The following is an 18,284-nucleotide window of genomic DNA, read 5'->3' on the forward strand; positions in this document are numbered from 1 at the left end:
ACATGGTACAACTGGCTAAGTAGCCAGCTTCAGAGCGGGGAAAACAATGTTCTCAGCAGAACGCATTGAGTCAGGCCAAACTAGACATGAACAGGGCATCCATCTTGTTGTTCATATGTTTGCCCCACTCATGTACAAAATGGGGTGTGTACAAGTGGCTTGGGGATCTAATTTTAATAGGAGTTGCTTCCAATATCAGAGCTGACCTGGGGAGAAAGGTGCCTGAAGCAGAAGAGTATGAAGGGGTTGGTGCAGACATGTGAATAATCAGGGCTGCCTCTGTCATGTTTTCCATGGACTGCCATTTGCTCCGATTTAACTCTAAAGAGCGTGTTTTCTGGAAGAAAGAAGCAGCGCAAAGGCAAAAGTGCTTGGACCCATGCCAAGAAAGAGCAGGTCAAATGGAAGACCACTTGGACCCATACTTTCAAGGCACAGGACAAGCAGAAGTGAGGACGAGCCCCTAAGTTCCACACATGGGACATCTACATTCATACTCTGTGCTCCTCAGCAACCTGATTTCCACTGGCTTGGAAGGACCTGGGGGATTTGCAAACACATGGCTAGCAACAACAGAAGCAGCAGTACCAGTATATTCATCAGATAATTACTCACTGTGATCCCAGCAATTCCAATCCCAACAATGCCAACTAAACGAAGATTTGTGTCAATGAGAGTCTCGATTTCAGTCAGACAACTCTGTTAGAGACATGAAGATGTTGAAAACACTTTAAACATCAAAGCAGTCTTGAAGAGCCCTTCCGGTTTCTACTAAGGACCAGTTGACACAGTTAACACATTCTTGGCAGCAACCACGGGGAAAATCCACCTTAGTAAACCCCTTTCCTCTTCACAACTTCTGCCCCTGACTGTCCTGTTTGGTGTAGCAATTGCCTTCCCACGTTTGCTTCCTCTGAGAAGACTGGCTTTGAGGAGCTTTCTGACAGCAGCAGCAGTTCTCACCATACCTTACCAGCTTGTCTCTCTGCTCCATCTTGCCTTCCTTGCCTTTACTGTGGTTGGGATTCTGCTTTTTGAGGCAACCCAGCATGCCACTACAGAAGCACTGGCTTGAACCACCATAATCTCCTAAATGTTTGATATTTGTGTTTATTATAAGCCCAACTGGACCTCACATCACCACTCTAGCATGCCTGAGTCCTGGGCTCTGATGACATTTATTAAAACTATACTCTTCATTTAAGATCATACACATATCCAATCAAGTCCTACTCAGAGTAGACCCACTGAAATTAATAAGCCTAAGTTAGCAATGTTCATCAACTTCAGTAGGTTAACTCTGGGTAGGAATAGCATTGAATAGCACCCACAAAGTTTTTATGTGATTTTGATGATGCTCTTCTTATAATTTGCTTGGTGAAACCTGTAAACAAGGATCAATTTGCTGCTGCTTCCTTCTGACAGGTACAAGCATGCAAGAAGCAATCTTGGGCATACCAGGTACTTTTGTTCTCTCCTTTCCTTATTGCAGCTACTCCTAGTTGTTTCCTGCTTGGTTTTCTAACAAAGTTGTGTGGCATTTGTGCGCCAGGAATTGAAGCAGAGAGATGAACAGTGCAGAGGAAGGGAGTCGGTGTGCCAGAAATTGCACATGACATTTGCAATAAGGTATGCTGCTTAATTTCACCTAATACAGAATTAAGACCTCCAAGAGGATTCATGGCTTAACTAGGTGGAACCTGCTATGAAAGTTTGGGCACCTTTATTTAATTCAGCCAGGTTCCATCAGATTCTGCTAGGCCTCTTGATTGTCAAGAGACGTTTAAGGACTTCACTGCATGGGTTTACCCTTCCTTGCAATGCCGTGGTCCTAGTGAAAGTCACCTCTCCCACAAAGCTGCCTTTTGCCCTGGAAAGAAGTGCAGGTAAAAACAGATAAATGTATTTCAGGCATCCCCAGACTTTGGCCCTCCAGATGTTTTGGACTACAATTCCCATCTTTCCCGACCACTGGTCCTGTTAGCTAGGGATCATGGTAGTTGTAGGCCAAAACATCTGGAGGGCCGCAGTTTGGGGATGCCTGATGTATTTCATGTGTTGCCTAATTTGGCCTTGTTTCTCGGTGTGACATGAAGCAGGAATACATATGAATCAGCAAGCAGATATCAAGGATAAGGGAAGCAAGCAGGCTGCCAATGAATTTGCTCTCCCTTCGTTAAGTATTGGATTGTGCTTTGCAGTGGTATTGTTCAGATCCATAAAGATGCCCAGAGTTAGCAGGATTGACAGCTGCTGGAAAGTCAGTCCTACTGGCATACTCCCCAGTAGCATCTCAAATGACTAACGGAAAGAAAAAAGACCAGTGCCAAATGGCCCTTGTCCAGAGCATTTCATCTGGCTTCCCACCAGCTTCTCTGACTTACATGTCTTATCACATCCCAGGGCTATTTTTTGCAACATGTCCATCAGAGACACTTACTCTGGGCTGTTCAATGTCTTTTGGACAGGTGGGCTTCACTGCAGCATCATTTCCTCCTCTCCCACAGCACTGAAGCTGGAAAGACAGAGATAACATGTTAAAAAAACAAACAACTAAACACCAGACAGATTTTTTAAATAAAGAAATCCCTCTCATAAATAATAAATTTCTTTATTATATTTATGAGTCACTCCACAACAGTGTTCTCTCATCAACTTGGAAATTCACATTAAACTCTTGTGCCAGGCTGAAGGTTCATATGCTTCAAAATATACTTGCACCAATAATATTGCCCAGAGTCTGCCCTTCTACTACTGTTTTTTCTGTTTGTTGTGCATCTCTTTGATGGAGTACTGCCTCCTGAACTCTTGGTTTAGTCAGTGCAACCAGCAGTGGGGAAACCTTCAGCTGAGCATAGCTGTAGGCTGGACATGACGATAGTTTAAAGAGATTTGAAACTGGCCTGATGTGTCCATATCTCCCTGTGATGTTTCCTCACTGGTTTCTGTAGCACTGAAAATGCAGACAATATTAGTTCCTAACAACATCCTTAGTTGGTACAGCAGTAACAGAGGTTAGGCCAAAGGTAGTGCCTCCAACAGGCTCCTTAACTAGGAAATTAATTGGACTTCTAAGCAGACATGTTTAGCATATTCTTGTTACATTTTTTTTTACAGTCTTGCCCGGGGGTGGGGTGGGGGGAGAAGTGCTGAAAATCTGCTGAACCTGACAATTTGAATGGATTTCATTAAGCTCAATTTTCAGCAAAGTCAATTAACCTAAGTGAATTCAAGCACAACCATGCAAACTAAAGGACTTATTGAAGTCAGGGTTCACATACTATTCCAATCTGTATGCAAATAGAAATATCTGCTTGATTAGGCAATTTTTATCTAGCTTTCATCATTGGCTTATGGCAAATCCTTACCTAACTCACAGGGTTATTGTGAGGATATGTGTGTGTGTGTGTGTATGTATGTATGTATATATATATATATATATATATATATATATATATATATATATGAAATTATGCAGGATAACCGGGTAATAAATAAATGTAAATAAATAGACCGAAGGTCTTTATTGTTAAAGGTGTTTAAGCCAGATGTCATAGGGAATCTTGCCCACTTCCTGTGGAATGGGAAATTCGGGTACTTTAAGTAAGGAGCACCACCAGGTCAGAGCAGTGAAGATGAAGCAAGCCTTAACCTCCATTCCCGTATGCCTGACTTACAGCCTTCTTTTGAAACTTCATAAAGGCACCCTTGATAAGCAAAAGATCTGAATTCAGAAGTTACTCACTGCTTCATGGTACTGGATAAGGGTTTTGTTGCTTGTCCCCACATTATTCACAAAGTCTTCGTAAGCTTCCTCATAGATGTTCTGGACCTCTTCAACAGCCTGCAGTAAACCAGACAGACAACCTCAATGAGATCATGATGGTGACAATTGGAGGGACTATTGTGCAGTTTCTTGGCTTCCCTCCAGGCTCTTGGTTCCTCTACTACCTGGCAGGAAGGAGAGATGAGTGAAAAAAGACAAGCAGAAGAGAAGAAATCTGACTTTACTGCATAGCTTTATAGAAATGAAAACCCAGAGGCACAGCTGGGGGCTGGACTTCGCTAAGAAGGTACCAAAGGAAAAGGCTAGGCAGGAATTTGACCACCTCTTGGGTTGGCAGGTTTCATAGAATCATAGAACTGTAAAGTTGGAAGGGACCACAAGGGTAATCTTGTCCAACCCCCTGCAATGCAGGAATTTTTTTGTCCAATGTGAGGCTCAAACCCACAACTCTGAGATTAAGAGTCTCATGCTCTACCAACTGAGCTACCCCATATGGAACATCACCACGTTCACGACCAAACATGTTCAGTGAAGCCAATGGGTGAAGGGCAAGAAAAATCTGTCAGGGCAATGCAGTTTTGTACTTGGGGTAATAAACTACTTAGTATGCATTATGCAAGAAAGAATTGTTTCCAGCAGCAGCAAACTTGAATTTGCCACTGGCTCCCTGAAAAGTCTGCATGTGTTTGTTTAATTCACACTTTAACATTTTTTAGGTGTACACCTTCAAATGCGCTGGAATCAATGGAACCATAGCTACCAAGTTTTCCCTTTTCTCACGAGGAAGCTTATTCAGCATAAGGGAATTTCCCTTAAAAAAAGGGATAACTTGGCAGCTATGAATGGGACCTCCACACCCATGGCAGCTCCTTATATCATGACATGTTAATCTGGTTCTAACCTCCTCTGTTTAACATCAAAGACACATTGACCTTTTGTTTGTTTTATACATTTATAAACTACTCATTTGGCATGAGACTCTGGGGGTGGGGTGGTGCAGAGCAAACATTTAACTCACCGCTTTCTTGCCAAGAAAAGCAAAAACTCCTGCAGTGACTTCAGCAGCAAAAATCACCAGCAAACAGGTAAAGAACTGCAAAAGGATGGAGACAGGATTACAGGCTTAGGTAAATATATTACAGTAAATATATTACGCAGGCTGTGACATCTGCTTTACAAGCAGAAGGCCCCAGGTTCAATTCCCATCATCTCCAGGGAGGGCTGGGAAGGACTCCTGCTTAAGAGCCATTGCTAGTGTAGAAAATACTGTGCATTATGGACCAATGGTCTGACTCAGTATAAGAAAGCATCCATGTATGTCCAAAACAGGGGAATCCTGGTTTATTATGGAGGATCTTAAATCATAGTTTGATATTGGATTAAGATTCTAGTTAGCAAACTGACATTAACATAGATCCTCCCTTTTCAGATGTAACAGGGAACTCAGGTTTTAAGAATTCTAGGATGGAAGTGTCAAAGCTGGAGTGTGAAGGGAAGGGGAGAAGAGAGGACCTCACACTTGCTAGGTGTTTTGGTTCTGCCACAAGGTGAAAGGGGTACCAAAATATTATGTCTGAAAAGCCCTAATTTCACACCCAAGTTGTGCATAAGTTCATTACTTACTGCTCCAAGCAAGCACTGAGATTCTCGCGCAGCTCCACAGCACCCAAAAAACCCCACGGTCATCATCAGCATGCCTGCTCCTATTAGCACATAGAGTCCTATGGGGAAGACAGAATCATCAGAGAAAGAATCTCCCCCATGTCATTTCCTATCTGTGCGTTAGGATGGTTCTCACCTGCCTCCCCTCCCTCCCCAAATGAGACTGTACTGTGCGATTCCTTTTTTTGGCACCAAGTAGGCCAATGATGTCCTGGGTTACTAGAGCTGCACCAAGCACCTTCATTTTTTGGTTTCTGTTGTTTGTTTGCTGAAGACACATTTCTTTATCCTAGCCTTTGATAATTATAAGACCTCTAATAGTTTGATTTAAATTGTTTTATTGGATTTCAATACTGCATGATTATATGATTATCACCCGTTCTGGGGCTCTATGATGAAAGGCAGGTTCTCTTAAAATAGAATGGATAGGCCCTCTCCTTGGCCTAAAGGATGAGCTCAGAAGTTTCACTTCTGCTTGAGACTAACTGCAGTCTGAAACCCTGACACATTGCGATTAGTCTCAACTATAGTCATTGAAACAAGCTAACACCAAACCTTAGCTTATGAAGCTGGCTTGTGTTTTTTATTTATTAAAAAAAATAGTTAAAATTATCCATAGTTTAGGAATTGGATGCAACATTAAATGGTGGTTAATAAAAAGTGGAACTGGAAACTTTTAATCACCTCTTTGGCACTATGCTGGAGGAGAGAGAAGCAGCAGCTGCACATGAGCCCAATGCTCTAACATGTGATAATAAACGAATATTTATTGTTGTGTTTGAACTGGGTGTATAGGTTCATCCTGTCTAGCATTTTGTTCCCACAGTGGCAGCCAAATGCTTATGGGAAACATACAATCAGGAGAGTTAACTATTTTATTATGAATATTTATAACTCGCCCTTTGTCAATACAGATATCTGGGTGGGGTACAAGATGAAGGTGTTCAGAACAGAAAGACAAACAGAACATGAAGGCAACAGCCCTTAACAAGGGCTGTTCTTCCTAGCATCTGTTGCGTTTTCTTCCTCTATCATTTCCTGTATCACAATCATAACATATCTGTGTGCACTTGAGCCTCATTCTATATGGTGGCTGCTTCATAACAGTAACGAAGCATTCTATATGGTGGCTGCTTTATAACAGTAACCCACTGTATAAAAGGTAAAGGGACCCCTGACCATTAGGTCCAGTTGTGACTGACTCTGGGGTTGCGGCGCTCATCTTGCGTTATTGGCCGAGGGAGCCGGCATACAGCTTCCAGGTCATGTGGACAGCATGACAAAGCCGCTTCTGGCGAACCAGAGCAGCACACGGAAACGCTGTTTACCTTCCCGCAGTAGCGGTACCTATTTATCTACTTGCACTTTTTGACGTGCTTTCCAAATGCTAAGTTGGCAGGAGCTGGGACCGAGCAACGGGAGCTCACCCCGTTGCGTGGATTCGAACCGCCGACCTTCTGATCAGCAAGTCCTAGGCTCTGTGGTTTAACCCACAGCGCCACCCATGTCTTAACCCACTGTATACACATTAGCTTATTTGCATTATTCTTCTTATTCAAGAATTGAGAAGCTTTGGTGTGGAATTCCAGAATATTGCCTTGAATGTGGACTCTGAAAGGGCATATTACAGAGAAGAAAGACATCTACAGGGAAGTTTGGTTTTGCTAGTTTAAGGATTCTATGCAAGGTATCAATGAAACTTCTACAAGGTATCAATGAAGTTTCTCCAGGTGTCACAGACAGGGACATTTGCTATGGTCCTTTTGCAAAGAATTCCATAGGGCAAATGCAATATCCAGACTGGTTTTGAGACAGGAGAGAAGATCGAAGTCATACAGGAGAGCATGCCAATTTGGGGGCATTGGAGTGGTGGAGGAGAGATTTCCTTAAAAGTCGGCATTCTTCAAGCATTCTTGGTGCTCTCCAAGCAGCCCCAGGCAGTACGCTTCATTGGCTGTGACTGCTGAGAAATATCAGTTGTGGAGCTACAACCTTTACCTGGCCTGATCCAGGGAAATAGCATAATTCCACCCAATGGCTTCATACTGAGCCATATTTTGCAGGGAGGGTGGCAGAGAAGAGCATAATTATACCTCTAGAACTGACTAGCTGAAAGTGAACAATGCTGGCAAACAATAGCACTTGTTCCTAGGCGGTCTGAACAGCATGGTGGTATGTGGCAAAACACACCGTCATCTTCCAAGTTTCTCCCTGTCCTACCTCATTTGTTGGAGATAACAGCCGATGCTTCTCTTGACTATGGGCACAGAGTTCCAGTTGCTCATCCACAGGAAAGCTTTTATCCTAATTAGAGGTATTTCTCAAACCTCCATAGACTTCTCCTGAACTTAGATTGCATTAACCCTCTGAGAAGTGTGTGGCTGCACAGACAACAAGACCTTCCGAGTGCTGAGATGCAAAGCCAAAGCTGTTCCACCAGAGGGCAGCAGAACTACCCATTAGGGTCCACTTGATGTTGCCCATTAAGGCACTATTTCCAAGGCTTTTGATACAAAAATGTTTTACGTTTCTTTAGTTAAAAACCCCAAAAGGTTGTTTTAGAAATAAAGCACACCATGTTTTCTGTTTCTCCAGAAGCACGTACAGTATGTATCGGGGACCTGATGTATACTATGTGTCGAAATGGTCTACCTTCCCTGTTTGTTTTTTTTGAAATTTCAGCTGCTTTTTGAAATTTCAGACAAAAGTTTCCCCAAGCGAAGAAGTTGCTTGAACCTGAACCTTCAAGCTATATTCTCTAGCACCAAGATGGATTTCTTTCTGAGAACCCTGCGGTTTCCAAACCGTTCCAGGAACGTCATTTTGGCAGAATAATCACATCTACATGATTTGGGCTAGTCCCCTCTTTTCTCCCTCTCCACAGATGTTAGATGCCTTTTCTCTCCTAATACCACTTCTATGTCAGTATTAGACGTAGTGCCACCCTGTGTAAATGTGCAACATATTTTCAGAAGTGCGTCTGTGGTGGGGCAGAGTCATTGGCATCACTGCAGGTTGTCTGGATGGGGATTTGGTAGGGTGGCAGTGAGATTATGGTTGTGCAGACACACCAGTGTGAGCTCTGGATTGCCACCACTGGTGCACCCACACAGGCCTGGCCCCCAGGCTCACTGTCCTATTACGGTGCCCTATCCCCATCCAGGTAAATGCCAGGGAGAAGGATGGGCTCCCTTCTTCTGTAGTCTAAATGCCAGAGTGATGATTTCATAAAATAACACCCTAAACCAGTGGTGTCCACACTCTTTTCAAAGAGGGCCAGATTTGATGAAGTGAAGGGCCGTGGGGACCGACCAAAGGGCCCCCACAGGGGCTGGATTAAACCAACCAGCGGGCCGGATTAGGCCCCCAAAACGGACTTTGGACATGCCGGCCCTGAGCCATTGTGACCACCACAACCTCAATAAACCCACTTATTACAGGCATTGTGCTTGTATTGGGCCCTGTTTCTGTGACTCTAAGTTGTTTTAACTGTAATTTGTTCAAATCTAAATTGTCGCAACCCACCTTGGAACCTGCTGGTGAAGAGTGTGAAATAAATGAAATAATAATAATAATAATAATAATAATAATAATAATAATATAAAGAGGACGGCTAATTCATATGTTTGACTCATGAGTACTTCAGGCATGGGGTTCAATGTGGCCCTCCAAGCCCCTCTCTCTGGGCCTCAGGACTTTCCTAAAGTCACCCCTTTGCTCCCCAAGCTGCACACACCACAGCTTCACCCCTCCCCCAGTCTTTTTGTCTGGCTGAAATGTGTCCTTGACCTCTGATATGCTTCTTGCTCAGTTGAATGGAGTATGCAGAGAGGTTGTGAGGTTGTGTAGAAACTAGCCCCTGCTGAGGGATGCCATGCCTGAGTTACACCAACCCCTGAGTTTGCTACCTCTGGGTGGGTGAATAATGCATGTATACCCAAGAGTGCTCCTGCCCCTCCCTTCCCAAGTTTGATACTTGAGTCCCAGGGTGTTTGATCATCTTGCCTGCTCTCTCTTTTGCTCACAATATCCCTTCTTGTAGTGACCAAAACAAATCCATTGGTGGCCACCATCCCATAAGGCAGCCACGTCCAACAGGTAGATTGTGATCTACCAGTAGATCACTGGATGTCTGTGGTAGATCACTGCTAGATCAGTGGCACCCCTAAAAAAAAGCTCACCCAAAATTTTCCTCCTCCCTAAAAAAAGCTGAACAACTATGACCTGAAGCCCTAAACAAAAATGGGCCTCCCTCCCTCCTAAAAGAAGCTCAACAAGTTTGACCTAAACCGCCAAAAACAGGGCTTCCCTTACTTAAAAAAACTCAAGCTTTGACCTGAACCCCCCAAAAGGGGGTAGATCACTCCCAGTTTTTAACTCTGTGAGTAGATCACAGTCTCTTGGGAGTTGGCCACCCCTGCCATAAGGTACCATTCTCTGCCTGGTCAGTACAGAATAGGCAGGGGGAGAAAGCCATGCCAAGGTCAATGCTGATTAAAGCTGATACTGATGCTCTGCCCACTTCTAGCCCCTGCCCAACTCGGGCATGTGGCCCTCAGATGCCTGCCCAGAAGAAAACATGGCCCCCATGCTAAAAAAATCCCCAGTCCTGGCCTAGCCCCTGGGACATTGTCTAGAGGGAAAATGCTGGAGTTAACCATCCATGGCCTAACATGCTATGAATTATAAAACCAGTCGTGAACCAAGATGACCTTATCTTGCTTGAGTAATGTTGAGTGGATATGTATGTCAATGAGGGCTTTTAAATCTCTCTCATTCATATTTTCCAGCTGGTCAGCATGGGGTGGGGATGTACCAGGCTCTGCTAGATCTTTGCAAGGCAAAGGTCAAGCCCTCTTAAAGAGAAATGTGAGAAGGTTTTTTTTTTCCATTTTTCATCCTTGTCCAGGGCAGCCCTCCAAAGGGCAGGCAACACATTCTCTTCCACAAGAGAGTCTATTCAGTGAGTAAGGTTAGAGGTGCTTCCCCTTAACATGCCTTAAAAGGGAAGCTTTGCTTAAAGATGACAGTTCAGCTGAGTGAGTCACACAAAGTGAAGCACTAAAAGCTACTGAAGCGAGGGCAAATTGTCCAGCAATTAGGGCGCTGTGGAGTGGCCAGGGTCTGGCATCCTGCCTCAAGGCATCAGAGCTTATTGAGATAAAGAAAGCAGCCGGCTATGCAGGAAAGCTCCAGGCTCAGACATTTGTGGGCACAGAAGTGAATGAAGAAGCAAGAGACAACCTTTGGGAGGTAGCAAGGCCTACAACTTTATGAACTATTGAACAGGATCTGCAGGGAGCCACAACTTTGCTAGCTAATTTACAGTGTGAGGATTTCCATTAAGGGACCGCCTGTTCTGAGTAAGCTCTATCTTGGCTCTGAACCAGAAGCTGTCAGGGCACTGCCTATGGATCATCATCCCTACACCACTCGTAGTGTGTTGGCGGATACCTTGCCTGACTCATACATGCTCCTGAACTAGCCTACTCCAGGGGGGTGAGCAAGGCATGTCCCCAAGAGTGTTCTTGCTCTCTGCAGTTTGATACACATGGCAGAGTGCTCTGAGGGAACCCCACCCCTTCATTTTCAGGGTGCTTGCTAATAGACTACTTTCTCTTGAACCCAAAGGAACCCATTTGAGGCCACCTACCATCAGGAGACTGGTACAGGATAGGCAAGATTAAAAACAAAACAAAACCCACTGCAAGGTCAATGCTGATTGGAGGGTGGAATTTCTATATGGTCCTGAATGACCAGCTCATCCTACCATATGCCAAGGGATAGGGTGTCTGTGCATGCACCAAGCTGCTTGGGAACTTTTTGTTGGCCTCCTCCAATTGGATTTGAACACCTGTAGCCATCTGGCTGACCTGCCTCTCTCCACCTGGCCTAAGGTGGGGCCTGACAGGCTCTTAAGGACTGCTGCTGCTGCTGCTGCTGCTGCCCAGGAGGACTGGGGTATTTGGGGGGAATTTTTGTTGGGAGTTTTTGCTGCTGTTACTGATATTTTTTTGTATCTCTATTTTTATGTGGAAATTGTTCAGTTTGGTTATGTAGCTTTTGGTGTGTTTTATTTATTTTTATGAGTACCTTGCTATGTTTGTAATTATGTAAATCTTTTCCTATTGTAAGCCGCCTTGAGCAATGTTTAAACTGTGGAAAGGCGGCATACAAATAAAATGATGATGATGATGATGATGATGGCTGCCAATGGCACTTTGTCCCACCTGCTTGTCAACATGCCCTCACCCCTTTGCTATGCGATGGTTGGGGCAGGAGCATCCTTGGTAAATCCTCCAGGGTCAAATGAAATTGCTTCAAGGGCACCAGTTTTCCACCTCTGGTTTCGACCACGCAAAAGACACTTCAAGGAGTTTGCCAGGGATCCGCCTGCTTAGTTCTGCCTCCTATGAGGCGGCTGCTCTTTCGCCTCCATTTCGCTCTGAGCAATCAGAGAGCTCCCTCTGAGCGTGGTGGTGGAGGTGACAGCAGCAGCCTCACAACATGGCTTAGCACCTAGTAACAAGGGGGGAGGGGGGAGGGCTTTTTGTGTGTGCGATGACCATGAATGAACAGGGTCTTTGTCTCAAGTGGTGAATGCAGAATTCCATCTCTCTGCGTTGCTTATGGGCAGAGAGGACTTTGCAGCTGCAACTTGGATGGGGGTGTTGTGTGTGCTGAGGACACAAACTGGCTCTCTTCCAGGCAGACAAGCTGTACATTGCTTGTTCCTTCTCCGCTTCGGGGTCCTGTCTCTAAGGTGACATGCAAACCTTCAGCCAGTGTTCTGCAACATAATTAACCTCAGAGGAAGTTTACTTGTTTGTGCAGCCGGCATGAAACACGCTCGAAACCCCACGGCACCAATAACACCCTGCCTAATGATGTAACTCCTTTCCAGAACAGTCCGTGACTGCTACTATTGTAAAAGAGCCCAAGTTGGGAACAGACAATTCTTTGCTAGACAGGGAGCTTATGGTGGTTTATGTTCAGGCTGATTTTGAAAATATCTACTGTATCATCATTATGTAAGTTTGGAGGGAAACATCCACAGAAACCTTTAATGAAGCTTCGTTTCCATCTACACAACACAAATTAGACTTGGGAGTAAGTAAAAACAAAAACAAGACACTTGTAAGTTTAATTAGTTTAAATGTGCTCGTGGTCATTCTGTTAATTGTGTGCTACTTTTTGAGTTGTATCCAGTGTAGCTCCAAGTACAGTGGTACCTCGGTTTACGAACTTAATCCGTTCCGGAAGTCCGTTCTTGAACCGAAACCGTTCTTAAACCAAGGCACGCTTTCCCTAATGAGGCCTCCTACCACCGGTACCCTTCCACCGTTCGGATTCTGTTCTTAGACTGAAGTAAAGTTCGCAAACTACTTCTGGTTTTGAGGAGTTCATAAACTGAATCATTCGTAATCAGGACTTTTCTTAAACCGAGGTACCACTGTACTTCATTCTGTCAGCTCAAGGATTCCGCTCATGCAACTGAGCTCTACCTCTTCCCTTTGTGCACTCCTTAAATCAGTTCTGACTCCCCCCCAACCCCATTAGGCACCTGGAAGCATGAGAAATATAGTTCCCACCTCCTTGCCAATGGGGCTTTGCAGAGTAATGGGGTCACAGCCACAGCCCTGCCACTCATGGTGGTCACAGCGGAATGTGGGATGGGGCAGTCCCAACTGCTGTATCAGCTCCTGGTTGGCACAGTGATCAGGCCCAATGCCACTGCCCTAGTGAGACAAGCTTAGGATCATAGCTGTCAACTTTTGGATTTGAAAATAAGGAATCAGCAGCCTCACCTGTCCCGGGGACAGTCTACAGTATATCGAACAATCCAGGAAAGCAGCAGGAAATGGCGCTGGAATAAGGGAATTTCCAGCAAAAAAAGGGAGGGTTGACAGCTACGCTTAGGATCCCAGGCAGGCTGAGCATCATGCCCTCCCCACCCTCAAGAAGAGGGTGAGCAGCTTGGACTGCCCAGAGCTGGCAGGAGGTCAGATTTGTAGGGAGAGCTGGGTGGAGGGAGACCTCTGTGCAATGCAACACACACACACACTGGTAGAAGGAGGGTTTGGAGTGCTCTACCCCAAAGAAATTCCAGTAAAACTGTCATTATATCACTCAATAAAAATGGCAGTACAGTCAAAACAGACATGAACAATCAAGACAGCCATAAAGATTCAGCAGAACCATATTGATTGTTCTGTGCCTGTTTTAATTGTGATTTTATATATTGGTGTTTTTTCATGGAAGTGCCGTGAAGCTAAGGTCTGCAGGGAGCCGGTAATGTAGAATAGAGAACTGTGACCCGTATCTTGGAATATTTGTCTCAGCAACAAATTTCCTTTTTTTTTTACTGAGTAATTTTTCAGGTTTAATTATCAAGAACATTGGTCCTGTTCAGAGCCATAAATAAGGTTCCCAGTGACAAGTCTACTTAGCCAGATATTAAGGAGAAATTAAAGTCTCCTCCCATGTGAATTACAACCCAGGAAGTAAATGGTTCAAGATAATTACAAACAGTAATTAGACAATTGTCCACCCTTCCTTTTCTCTTCTCATAACTCCTCATCAGTGAAATTCAATTTTCCACTCTCTTATTTTTACTGCAGTAGCATTTGGAAGCTTTTATGGAATCAGAACACAATTCACAATCGTAATAAAACATTGTGCAAATGCTTACTCTGTTACTGCTGTACATTTATCCTAACAAACTTGGAATGCAATGCTTCCAAATAACAGACCACAGTATCTGTAGTAGGCGCCATGCTTCGCTGTATGTTAAACTAGAGAAAACAGAGGATTAAAATGGATTTGGGGGGCTTATTTATTGTTCTCCAAAGAACTTCTGTGCCCTTACTGAGGACTGGTTTAATTTAAATCACTCAATGTGGTACAGAAAGACATGGTGAAAATGGCCTGATTTGCATAGCAAAACACTCAGAGCAGGTGATTTCACCTTGCTGCCACAATTTTTTTATGCTGCATGAAGTAACTTAGTGGGGGGGGGAACTGGATGATCCCTGTGGTGAGCTGCTTCACATGAAAATGTCACCAGGTGATAAACACAACATGGAATGGCCACCACACAATAGCAGAAAGTTGAAAAGAAGCCCTTCTCTCCATTAAGGGAAAGTAGAAGAACAGACACTGGCAACTATAATGGTGCTTAATCATAGTGTGCATGAGACATAATGCACATTTCTTTGTGCATTTCAAGGAGTGCAGAGTATCCACTTTTCCAGGCTGGAACTGAATCTAGGAAGACAAAAGTTATGTTGGTGGAGAAACCAGACTGCAAGCAAGTTTGGGGGCAGGCCATACCTAAGCACTAGAGCAGGGGTCAGCAAACTTTTTCAGCAGGGGGCCGGTCCACTGTCCCTCAGACCTTGTGGGGGGCCAGACTATATTTCGGGGGAGATGATGAAGGAATTCCTAAGCCCCACAAATAACCCAGAGATGCATTTTAAATAAAAGGACACATTCTACTCATGTAAAATACACGCTGATTCCTGGACCGTCTAGGGCCGGATTTAGAAGGTGATTGGGCTGGATCCGGCCCTTGGGCCTTAGTTTGCCTACCCATGTACTAGAGCATGTGCTGTGCATGCCAAGGGTCCTTGACATCTCCAGGTAGATTGGGAAGACTCTTGTCTGAACCCTGGATTTCTGTATGCAATTGGTGCAGACAGTACTAAGCTACATGGACAAATGGCCGGCCTCAGTATAAGCAGCTTCCTATGTACTTGCAGAGTTTATTTTGCATCATCAAATCAGAAGCGAGTTCTCTGCATGGCTTATAATCAGATGGGCTCCTGGCTCAGAATTACACAAAGTAATGACCCCGGTCAGGGGTGCTGCTAAAGTCCTGGACCAGGGAAGAGTGGTCTGATATGTTTAAGGCTTCAGAAGTCCCTGCATGAAATATACTTGGAGTTGAGAGTGAATTTCATGCTCTTTATTCAGCTTGTAGTAGCAAAGAAGAAGAGGAGAAGAATGGCTCTGTTCCCAAAACGTCTGCTTATATACATTATTTACACAATGGGCCTTGCGTGATTGGCTACTTCAGGGCTGCACCTGTAGGCCAATCAGGTTGCAGATTCACTTCTGCCAGCAGCCTGATTGGCTGCTCCTGCAGGCCAATGAGGCTGCTGATTCACTTCCACCTGGAGCTGGATTGGGTGGCTCCTGCGAACCAATCAGACTGCTGCATTTTGGATCCTATTGTTCCAGGATTCAGCTCAATACATAACACTGCCTTTGGGCAAAACCTCAAGAAATGCAACGAAATTATATATGCCAGTTAATAAACCCTCTATGTAATTTGATGAATGAATTTAAACAGTGCTATTTTTCTAGAAAAAGAGGTGTCAGAACTCACCATGAACACCTCCCTTGTTATATTATAATGGCAATGGCGCCCACCTGAGAGGTTTCGGAAGTGAGTTCCGGCTGAAAAAAAGCCCCGAATTTAGATTTTAAAAAGCCACATGGTCGATCTGTTGTCTTTTTCCACTGTTGCTTTCTTTCACAGCTGAACCATTTAGCGACTTCTAACAGAATGAAACCAGATGGAAAGACGACTCAGGCAGAATTGCAAAAAAAAAAAAAAAAAAAAAAATAAGCACTTGACACAAATCCTTTAATCTATCTATCTATCTATCTATCTATCTATCTATCTATCTATCTATCTATCTATCTATCTATCTTCTATCTATCATCTTGGTGACTTTTCTCTGTAAGGACAAAAGAGGCTTGCAAAATATTTGATTGCAAGTATTTATTTCCCTCACTAGTTTGGATTTTTAAAGAGAACCTGGCTGGTCACCAGCCACTTTATCGCCAGTATTTTCAGTTGCAATCACTTTACAGTGGTACATCGGCTTAAGTACCGGGATGCCATTCGCACCCCGAAAAGTACTTAACCTGAGTGGCACTTCAGCGCTTCTGCGCATGCGCGTGTGGCGGAACCTGGAAGTAAACACTTCCAGGTCCGCTGAGTACGCAACCTGAAAGTACGCAACCTGAGGTATGACTGTATTACCAAATGTGTGATTACGACCTTTGCATCCTTGTGATAAAATGAACAGAGGTGGAAACTGGAGCCAAGGGCCGACTCTTTTGAAAATGATGACATAATGATAAGAGCATTAATATCTATCAGGTAATTAGAAAATGGATAAAAGAACAAGACCTGGTATCCCTGAGACATAGAGACATAGTGATACAAATGAGTAGCTCAGAGTTAAGTGCTGCTTGATGGTCTCTGACCGTAGCAAAACTTTAAGAGGGTACACCATACTAACATTTTTTAACATTAAACAGGATGCCGGGACTGTGGAAAACAGGGATGGCTTGCCTGTTTTGGCCAAAGGCCACATTCAACCTTGGCCAATCCTGGGGGGTGGGGGGAGTCACCAACCCATGTTGGATGTGACCAAAAATGGGTGTGCCCCCCCAATCATACACTCCCCCTTACACACATTCACACTCAGGCTCAGGGCACACAGAAACAGCCAGGCCCTCGCCTCAGCTGATTCACACTGTTCAGTCAAGGAAAGGAGGGTTATTATCCCCTCTCCTTTCAGCTAATTATGAACACGATGGCTGGGGAAGGGGCCATTTGTATTCCCAGCGAGGCGTTGGACTCTGCTCAATTCGATGTCTATTTTCTCCATCCCTCTTTCTGCTACTGCTGCCAAAACGTATGGTGTCAGATTCAGAAGAATTTGCCTGCGGGCCAGTTCAGGCTCATGAGCTTGGAGTTAGCTACTGTGAGTGTAAAAGCTCATCAATACTGAGTGTCTATCTTTTAAATGACTACTTGGTTTTTTTGTGTGTGCGTGCCATGTAGTAAATTTGGTGCCTTGAATCCTGTTAAATGTAATGGAGAGAAAATGCTGTTAGCAGCCACAAAATCTGGCTGGACTAAATACAGGAAATGGACTCTTGTGCATCTATTTCTGAGTCATTAAGGGAAAAAAATCATTGACAATGCTGGAATAAAGGTAAAGGTAAAGGGACCCCTGACCATTAGGTCCAGTCGTGGACGACTCTGGGGTTGCGGCGCTCAACTCGCTTTACTGGCTGAGGGAGCCGGCATACAGCTTCCGGGTCCTGTGGCCAGCATGACTAAGCCGCTTCTGGTGAACCAGAGCAGCGCACGGAAATGCCGTTTACCTTCCTGCTGGAGCAATACCTATTTATCTACTTGCACTTTGACATGCTTTCGAACTGCTAGGTTGGCAGGAGCAGGGACCAAGCAACGGGAGCTCACCCCGTTGCGGGGATTCGAACCGCCAACCTTCTGATCGGCAAGCCCTAGGCTCTGTGGTTTAACCCACAGCGCCACCTGCATCCCCAATGCTGGAATAGAAAGTAACAAAAATCATATGGGGGGAGATTTAGCACAGGTAGGCAAATGAAATGCATTTATTAATATGTATTGGAATACATATTATAAAGATCAAGCACTGAAACAACTTGGTTTTGTTATCTAACACATGTTCTCTTTTTCTTGAAAAATAAATTTATTCCATGAAACTTTTTCAGGGCACAATCCTATACTCCCTGGGGGAGTGTACCAGGGGCCTAGGATTTTATCATAGCTGTCAGGTTCTCCCTTTTTAAAAGGGAAATTCCCTTATGCTGAATAGGCTTCCTCATGAGAAAAGGGAAAACCTGACAGCTATGGATTTTATGGATCCCCTCCCTGTGGGTGAAGAAGGAGGTGTGCTATCAGAAACTACCTCCTAGCCACTGCAGAAAGGACTACCACCATTGCCTATCCCTAGTTAGGGTTCTGAAACAGGAGAGGATTAAAAGA

The 18,284-nt window shown here is 44.4% G+C and overlaps 1 protein-coding gene across 1 annotated transcript in view; it reads right to left on the minus strand.

Moving 5' to 3' along the window:
* Window positions 1-18,284, minus strand: part of TSPAN2 (tetraspanin 2) — a 66,591-nt gene that overhangs the window by 7,559 nt on the left and 40,748 nt on the right. Inside the window, exons 3-7 of the mRNA XM_035122248.2 lie at window positions 5,411-5,508; window positions 4,806-4,880; window positions 3,746-3,844; window positions 2,441-2,515; window positions 616-699 (exon numbers count right to left, since the gene is read on the minus strand). Coding sequence (XP_034978139.1) covers window positions 616-699; window positions 2,441-2,515; window positions 3,746-3,844; window positions 4,806-4,880; window positions 5,411-5,508 — 431 coding nt within the window. The remainder of the gene's footprint in view (window positions 1-615; window positions 700-2,440; window positions 2,516-3,745; window positions 3,845-4,805; window positions 4,881-5,410; window positions 5,509-18,284) is intronic.

This window comes from Zootoca vivipara, chromosome 7, assembly GCF_963506605.1.
Source record: "Zootoca vivipara chromosome 7, rZooViv1.1, whole genome shotgun sequence".
NCBI classification, from domain to species: Eukaryota; Metazoa; Chordata; class Lepidosauria; order Squamata; family Lacertidae; genus Zootoca; species Zootoca vivipara.